At 36.5% G+C, this 9,226-nt stretch overlaps 1 protein-coding gene and 1 long non-coding RNA gene across 3 annotated transcripts in view; one reads left to right on the top strand and one right to left on the bottom strand.

Annotated features, from left to right (window-relative positions):
* Window positions 1-4,723, bottom strand: part of Mad2l1 (mitotic arrest deficient 2 like 1) — a 6,405-nt gene extending 1,682 nt beyond the window's left edge. The window contains exons 1-3 of the mRNA XM_010610905.3: window positions 4,478-4,723; window positions 3,676-3,822; window positions 1,309-1,429 (exon numbers count right to left, since the gene is read on the bottom strand). Of these exons, the coding sequence (XP_010609207.1) occupies window positions 1,309-1,429; window positions 3,676-3,822; window positions 4,478-4,550 (341 nt within the window). The 5' untranslated portion in view covers window positions 4,551-4,723. The remainder of the gene's footprint in view (window positions 1-1,308; window positions 1,430-3,675; window positions 3,823-4,477) is intronic.
* A 55-nt stretch (window positions 4,724-4,778) lies between these two features.
* The window catches only part of LOC104853082, a 76,531-nt gene continuing 72,083 nt past the window's right edge, over window positions 4,779-9,226 (top strand). For both annotated transcript variants that reach the window (XR_777678.2, XR_777679.2), the window contains exons 1-3: window positions 4,779-5,061; window positions 5,796-5,881; window positions 7,115-7,214. This is a non-coding gene — a long non-coding RNA (uncharacterized LOC104853082). The remainder of the gene's footprint in view (window positions 5,062-5,795; window positions 5,882-7,114; window positions 7,215-9,226) is intronic.

Here is a 9,226-nt window from a genome sequence, read left to right as displayed (position 1 = left end):
AAAAAAAAAAAAAAAAAAAAATCAGTTAATTCATTTTAGGTTTAATATGTTATTTTGCTTCCAAATTCAAATGTCATGCATTTAAAGAGATTTTTAAAAAATTATCCTAAGGACCCATACTTTTATAGGCATAATACATCTTTTATGGTTTCATTTATCCCTCTAACCATCTTTTAGGTCTGGTTTTAGTATGAAGTTATTTCATATGAGATGAATAAAAAAATTGCAAACTACTTCAATTTAAGAAAACTTCAATCTCTCTTAAAAATAGTAACTAAAATATTTAATTTGTACAGTGGTCCCTGGAATTACATTTGGCCTGACAGATGAACAACTTAAGTTACAACCAGCATTTTAGTTTTAACTTATCACCAAAGTCTCGAGTTATGGGCTGAATGCCAGCTGCTTGTGCTCGCAGATAGTCTCAGATACAGACTGAACCCTTATAAGAGTTCTGAAAGCAACATCACAACATCCTTTACAGTGTGGGGTTGAGAAATCAGGGCCAATGTCTCTCTAAGGACATTGAGATCTGCCTGTACACAGGAGAGACTTTGAAGGCCGAGTAGAGGAGCCTGAGCCTTCATTAACCAGCCTGAGTTACAACTAAACCTTGTGAATGAACGGAGTTCGTTAAGTCAAGGGTCCACTGTATAATCATTTTGGCATTTTTAGTAATGCCTGAATATCAAATTTCCTGTTGGCTCAAATAAAATATTAACTTACATATTATTTTTATAAGCTAATATTTTCCTGAAATACGTCAAAAACTTATGAAGAAAACTAAATTTCATTGTAAGAAATGGTTCTAAGTTTATAGAAAAGCATGCCTAGGACAGACAATGCTAAACACTACGATGGGCACTTCCCATCTAAGGAGTGTAGAACCTTCAGAAGTTTATAAGATGTCTTAGGTAATGTATGGCATGCAATGAAGTACAACAGAGCTACAACTTAAATTGAAACAATCTAGGATCATCCCTTGTAGTTAAAAGTACCTTTGAACAACTGATTAAATGGCTTACCTAGTATATCTAAATATTTATTTTTAAATATATCACCATAAATCCCCAGGTTCAAATTTCACTGATTCAAACTACAGGCAATTATATTAAAAGTATCCTAACCATACAAATTAATGCCATACTAACATGAGCACAGGAATTTTCCATAGGAGTCTGAAAAAGAAGACTCACCTTACAAACAAACTATATATGACACTAGTTCAATATAATTAGAACTCACATAGAAATAAAGCAAATACTGGAAAAAAAAAATCAAAGTAGGAATATTTTAAACCATACTTACCTGTCATCTTTTGCAGTCTTGTCACACTCAATATCAAACTGCCATCTTTCAAGGACTTCACCACTTTCAATATTTGAGATGACTACTACAAGTTTCTGAACGGAACACTTGTACAACCAATCTGCAACAAATAACAATGGATTTTTATGGTCCACTGCATTACAAAGCCAGTCACTTCTCAGGTCCTACTTCCCATCCTCAGGAAATTCCTATCACTGTAGATCTCCTCTCTCAAATAAGGTAAGTCCTCTATCAATAATCTAGCTTGTTTTTAAATTCTTAGTATTGGCAGTGATGTAATACTGTGTGCTGAAGACATTCATGAACATAGGATACTTTCACCTTAGGAACATAGTAGATGGGCACCAATCTAACCATCACTCCAACAAATTAAAATTATAACTGTGATATCTGCTTTGGAGAGGCAGGCAGTAAAATGAAAGAAAATGTGATTCAGGAAGGTGAGGGAAAGACTGCATGCATTTAGCTTTTAAGGATTTATGGCATCAAATACACAAAAATAGAAAAAGTAGTCTTTCAATAATGAAAAAGGATGAGAATGTGACCAGAGGACTGAACATAGACCAGTACAAATGCAATGAATCAAGAATTAGGTAATCTTATCAGAATGGGGGCCATCTGACCCAAAGCTTTGTGGACCAAATTAAAGAAATTATACTTTAAGAACCTGGGATGATATTACTGTTGAAGTAGGGCATTATGTAATTAGAATTATATTTCAAAATCATCATTTTGATTGTAATGCACAAAGTGGACTAGAGAGTATAAAAAGGGAATCTAGCGGTATCAGTTGATTAGTAATTCAAGCAGGAGATGAAGCACATAGAAGGATTAACCGGTAGAGATGGAGCAGAAAACATTACATGGTTAAAATATGTTAAAAGTCCCTAGACTAGTTATGGGGTAAGGAAAAATAATGATTAAGGCAGATGTCCAAGTTTTTCACTTGTATATCTTTGGACAATTAAGCCACTGATTGAAAGAGCATCAACTTTGAAGATGATCCTAAATTTTGTTTTTATTATGTTGAGTATGAAGTATCTCTGGAACAGAACATAAAGATAAAGGAAACACAGGTCTAGAATAAGAGACTTGGGTTAGATACAAGTTTGTAAGCCAAATACATAAAAGCTGTTAGTGAAGCTATGCACATATCAAATATAACACACATAGATTGTAAAGAGAGAAGAGGGCTTCAGAATAAGCCCTACATTAATCTTGGAATTGGGACAGCATATTCAGGAGACAGTCCTTTTGTAAAAAAATATCAAAAACAGTCTTAGCTTATAGGCAGAACAAAAACAGCCCACCTACTATATTCAGTCTGTGGGGCCTGCCAATTTGACATGTATCAACTTTTTATAATCCTGAAAAGAAGATTTGGTAGCAATCTGCAAGAGATTTATGGTGGATAGTAATGATTTTTTATTGTAATTTGGACAGAGATAAAACCAATGCAAAAAAAAAAAAAAAAAACAAACAAAACAGAGAAGTAAAAAAAGATACAACAGAAAAAACAAGATAAAGTCCTTTAAAGGCTAGTGGAAATAGGATTCAAAAGAAATAAACAATTTTACTCTAAGGAAGAGCCATTCTATTTTAACTAAAATAAGAAGTTAAGTAAGATCTAGATACACAAGAAGTAAAAAACCTCTGGAGACAATACAAACTACTAGCACCTTGGGCAACTCTTCTTCCACCAAATTATGAAGCATAAGAGCCATGGCTGCCTAGAGGTTCCAGGCCAAATGATAAGGGTGTAGCCCTATGATCACCAATTCTGGATGCAACTCTGGGAAAGTGGGCTGTTTCTGCCAGTGTTATCTGTTTGCACTTGAGAATGGAAGTCTATATACCCTCACAGAGGGCTCATCTTGCTATTCTGACAGCAATGATCTAAAACAGCTGAAGTTTTCTTGATCTTAACCATATGATGACTTTAGACTTCCGTTACAGAAAATTAATAAATTGTGTTAACAATATACTTTGTCAAACAGATAATGGGATACCATCATAAATATGTAAAAGTTCAACCTGTTTCTTCTGGACACATTAACTGCAAAAGCCATTTCTAAGTGAGTTCCTGGAGACTGTTTTGCTAAGCCATATTAAGATTCCTCACATAAAATATTCAGTCCATTTAAAATGTAGTGGGGACGGGTAGGGTTTCTTTGAATTTACATATTATATGCTTCGTCACAATTGAGAATCACTACATTTGAGATGGTGGCGTTTTCTTATATTTGTATATTTATAAAGAGCTGAAAAATGGCCAGTCGAGCTGTTTAAAAAGATGTGGATGCTAAAAAACCATCTGTAAAACTCAAAGTGTTAATAGTTAAGTACCTTTTAATTGTTCCACCACGTTATTGAGGTATTTTATGAGCTCAGGATCAGTAGTCACGAGCAAGGTGAGTCCATATTTCTGCACTCGAGTAAAGGTTTCAGATGGATATATACCACGCTGATATAAAATGCTGTTGATGCCAAATGCTGAAATCAAGGGAAATGAATAAGCTGTAAATGCCTGAAGAGCTTGCATGTCTGAATGAAAGCCTAGTACTTACAAAGTAGCATCAAGAAGCCTTAAAATCTTGCTTTCAAATCTCTGCACTTAATGCTGCAGGAAAAGAAAACTGTCAAGCTGCATTAACTTGCCACTGCTAAATCACACCTCGCTGTAATACAAGCCCAAATTCAGATTATGCGGTCAGGGATGTCCAGCAGTATACCGTCCAGCAGTATGCCTATTAGCAACGGTTTCCTCTGATACTCCAGCCCCTCCCTCACTTTTTCCTCCTTTTCTTCTGCAGGTTCGACCAGAAGGTCCCACTGGCCTGGGGGGGTAAAGTCCGCCTCACTTCGGTGAGGGCGAAGTCTGGGTCAGAATGCACCGTGGCGCCCGCCCCATTCACAACGCGTACTGAGATTCCGAGGGGCGGGAGTACAAGGACACGGAGGCTGGGGGGAAGGGTAGTCTGCAACTTAAACGTTCATGAAAAGGCCACACCGCGAGGCCCGTCTCCCTCCCCCTGGGGCAAAGCGGTGGAGGAGCAGTTTCCGTCTTCCCCAGATGCTCCCGTGGGCTCCCCGAGGCCTGGGACCAGGACGCCCGAGCTCAATATACCCGGCCTGCGCGAGGACTTACAGAAGAACTCGGCCACGATCTCGGCACTCCCGCGCAAAGTGATGCCCTGCTCCCGGGCGAGCTGCAGCGCCATGACTGGACTCACAGACTAAACCTCGCGGTTTTGCTCTGCAGACAGCGACTGGGCCGGGTTGCTGAGCACTTACCCGCCTAACGGTTGAAAAAAACGACGCAGCACGCCGCCGTCCCGCCCCTTGCACAAGCGCGCCAAGCCGCTAAGGCCCGCCCCTCGCAGCCCGCCCGCCTCCTTCCTTCCGGCCCTCCCCTCCCTCGCCAGAGTGGACCATTGGCGCAGGCGCAGTAGGTGGGCGTGCGTAATCTGTTTCCGGTTGTTTGCTGGGAGTAGGCGCCGTGGTAGATAACCCTCTCCTCTCTGGGTAAAGTGGGTGATTGGAGCAGAATCTGTGATATATTCAGACTAATGTGAACTGTCTGGCAGCTGAGCCTGATGTAGTTGAGATGCAGTGCCCGTGGACCTCTGGTTTCTAATGGATGGTGAAAACTTCCGCTGGATACTTTGGAATTTAGAAAAACTACCTGCATCCAAACCGCAGCCCCAGACCACATGATTTCCTTGTGACAAGGTGCTTTTCAAAATACAAGATTGAAGAGGCAGTCCGCGTTTCTGTCCCTTGTCCGTGAAGCCAGGCAAAGCAGGGTGGTGGGGAGTCCAACCAGGTCCACCCCCGCGCCGGACGCGGCTGGCCAGGAGTAAAGACCAGAAAGGCCCGGCAAAGCTGAAGAAATTTTCAGTGAACTTTGAGTCACAAATTAAATGAGTTCATGTTAAGGGTGGAAAGTATTGAGACGGTGCACAATTAATATTTATGTTAATTGTGAAAAAATGAACCAGTAAGGAAAATTACTAGAAAAATGAACTGACTAACGTCTACCAGGCATACTGTTAATTACACGAGAAACGCCTAAATGTATTAGTTTTTTGTCACTGCATAACAAATTATCGTAAATTTATGGCTTGAAAACGGCATGTTTATTACTTAAGTGATGCAAGAAAGCCTGCGGAGGGAATAGGTGTATGTTCTGCTTAGTGTCACACACACAGAAATCAGCCTGCTAGTTCGTTTTCATATCTGAGGTTTGTTGTCCTCCAAGACCTCTAGTTGCTAGATTGAGGTCCCTGTTGTCTTTCTAGCTGTTGTTAGGAGAACAGTCTTAATGTTTGCTAAGTAGCCTTTCTTATAATTCCAGTTTTTCTGACTTTGGAGAGAACTCAGTCCCTTTTGACTCATCTAATTAGATAAAGATATGTCAGAAAAATCTCCCTTTTCATGAAGTCCATAAACGTTTCTATTCCTAGGTTCTGCCCACACTCAAGAGGAAAGCATTCTATAGCGTGTGGTCCCTAGGAGCCGGGAATTAGGGATCGTCTTAAAATTCTGCCTGGTACAGTATTATGTATCTCATTTTGATGAGTTCGAGTAAAACATGGATGTAATGGGATGCCTTGACCCAGTAAAATGTTTCTTTACAGCCTTAAGTCTTGTGTGTGTAAATCACAATTTTTAATATGGAGAATAATGGTGTTGGGGAAATTAAGGAGTAAAGAACTTGGATGTCCATCCCCCCTTCCACTGGGAGCTTGGGCTAGGGTTAAAATTCTGGCATTAACTCTGATAGACTGGTGGTCACATTTATCTCCAGAATTTTATGCATAAACCCGGCAAGAATTTCCTTGGTTTTATGTTAATATAGTTTATAAGTTATCTGCAAATACAAATACTACTATAACCTGGAGATTCTAGAAGTTAATTAACTAGCAAAATATAATTTTTTCTCCACAGAGGAAGTATTTATGGTAGTAAATATCTGTATAACATGAGAAGATGTAAAAATAAAATTTGAAAGGTATGGTTTGTGCCTTTTGAGGAGTTTAGAATCTAGTTCTAAATGTGGATACTTTTTAAAGAAATTTTGAGGCTCATGGATTTAGCCTTATCTGGCTTCCGATTGCCTTGGAGGCTCCTTTTTGGATTACACTGATGTGCTGCATAATAATATTTTGGTCAGTGAGGGATTATATTTATAATGGTGTTCACAAAGACTATAATGAGGCTGAAAAAATTCTGTCATCTAATATTTTTACTATCCTTTTTCTATGTTTAGATGTTTTTAGGTACACCAATACCTACTGTTGGGTAATAAGCTGTACAAGTTTGTACCCTAGTAGCGAGATGTTATATTATATAGTATAGCCAAAATGTGAAATAGGTTTGTATAAGCACACTTCATGATATTCACAGTGATAAAATTGCGTAACAACTTATTGCTTATAACATTATCCCTGTCATTTAGTAATGCATGACTGTACTTTCCTAATCTGCTCCTTTTAGCAATTTGGCATTGCATGGGTTTGCTCTGGCTAGAAATTTCCTTTTTATCTGCTCAGATTCCTAATTAGTCATTAAGACCTATATATTAAAGAAATTTTGCTTGACCCCCCCCGACTATGTGAGAATTTGAACTAAAGTGCATATTATCAGGGAGTTTCATAATGCTACTCCAGAGGATTTCTTTGATTGTTAATAATTATGTAATGATTTGTATCATATTTACCCTGGTTTCTTGTGTCAAAAATCATATCAAGTTACAGTAAACCTCAAAATTTATGTCTCACAGAAAGTATAGCTCTCTATCCTGAAGACTTCAGACCAAGTGGTAAGGCTGCTAAGAAACTTGCCACACAGAGTTCCAGTGCTATTCATGCAACATAAAGGAGGTAATATTTTGACCTTTTTTATGATGGACTGTTATGGGTTATTTTTATTTATTTGTTTGCTTTTTATGGAAAATAGAACTGTTAAGCTGATTTGTCTATATTGGCTTAATCATACTAGCAAAGATGTAAGTATAAAGCTTAAGCTTGGTTATGATTAGAAACAGCATTTCAGGAAATCAGATGACATAATTTTTGGTTATATGGATATGGACAGTTTGCCTTGGGGTTTATTTAAGCCATGACCTCTACTTAATTCCTTTAATACTTATATTATCCATTAATGAATTCTCAATAAATATTTGTTGAATAAATGAACATTTGAATATTTTCCTAGAAAAAATTCATGGAAGAACCTAAACATTTTTCTAATTGGAGAGCAGCTTGGATAGGTGAATGAGGCTCCTTTGGGGAGTTTTGAATATATGAATTGACTGAACTGGAGGTACCAGAAGTTTCTAAGTTCTTAAGATTGACAAATTAAAGGATTATTTAAAGTTTTCAGTAACATGAAAGACATGAACACTACCTTTACAGAATGTTTCTTAAAATATTTTTAGCAAACTTTTCAAAACATTCTTCACATTTCCATTAAATCCTTACATGTATTGTTTAGGGAGAGGCTATTTTGACTAGGACAAGTGTCAAGAAAATTAAAGCCAAGTGCATAACCAAGCAAACTCATATTAATAAAAGAGATAGCTGTGTAGGAAATATCATAAATAGGCCTGCCTTTATTTCATTTAAAAAACAAAATACTCATAAAATTTTCTAAAGGTAGAAAAAATGGAATCATTGCAGAAAGTGACTTCATTAATGACTTAAATAATCTTATAGTTGAGGAAACTGAGGTCCCAAGTATTTACATAGTCTAAGATTCAATATCTGGTTAGTGGAAGATTTAGTAGAAAAACCTAGTGTTACTGAATTAATGTCCTCTTAAATTATATATATCTGAGCAATGTTCCTATTTTTTAAAATTTTTTAGTGAATTGTTTTTAGGCTAAGAACTTTTATTTAGTAACCTATGATATACTTGTTAAGAAAATGATGGTTACTAACCATAATGAATTTTATATAAATGCACAGATAGTTCCACGGTCAGAAGATGGCACTGTTTGCAAGTGTAATACAGTAATACCTTTTAAAAATTCAGGGCATGTGAATGCTTCAGTTAACATAAAATGAAGGAAAAAGTAATTTAATGGTTTTTAAGGTGTTTGCATATATGAAGTACTTCAGAATGAAGTGTTGAACTATATTACAGAACTGGAATCCTTTTAAACTTTAGCATATGTTCACACATACATATACTAAAATATATAAAAGTAACATGTATTTATTGAAATTTAATTTGCATGTTCATTTGCTTTTATGTGGAAAAAAATATTTTAGTTGATTAAGTCCTTATTCTCATAGACTTAAGAGAGTTTTCTATTAAATAGCCAGGAGAAATTATTTAAAAATTCTTGTCACATCATTAGAAAATAAATTTTACTTTAATTAATTATTCATATGATTTATTGTATATCTTGTTATTTTTTTAAATCTTGGTTTAATTATTTTTGAAAGTATCACTTAAAAGTCAAATATTTCTTATTTTAATAATTGGGATTTTATTATCAAGCTAAAAAGATATAACTTCTGAATAGAAGAATGCAAATTGTTGAGTTTTTTTTACTACCTATATTAGCAACTATACCAAGTTCCTGTTCAAAAGGGCTAAGTTTCTACTTCCTGATGTCAATTAGGCATTCTTACAAAGTAATTAAAAAGTCATGTATTTAAAAACTGTTAACAGGTGGGTTCAAAAACAAAGAAATTAGCAGTGTTTTTACATCCTTCCTAAAAATAGCAAACACGCGCCAGGTGTGGTGGACTATGCCTGTAATCCTAGAATTTAGGTGGCTGAGACAAGAGAATTGTTTTGAGTTTGAGACCAACCTAGACAACATAGTGAGTTCAAGGACAGCCTGAATGCATAGCAAGACCTTGTCTCAAAAAAAAAAAAAAAA

This window comes from Fukomys damarensis, unplaced genomic scaffold (assembly GCF_012274545.1).
Source record: "Fukomys damarensis isolate Sample0158 unplaced genomic scaffold, DMR_v1.0_HiC HiC_scaffold_38, whole genome shotgun sequence".
NCBI lineage: Eukaryota > Metazoa > Chordata > Mammalia > Rodentia > Bathyergidae > Fukomys > Fukomys damarensis.
Note: the sequence above shows the minus strand (reverse complement) of the source record. Positions and strands in the feature narration are given on the sequence as shown.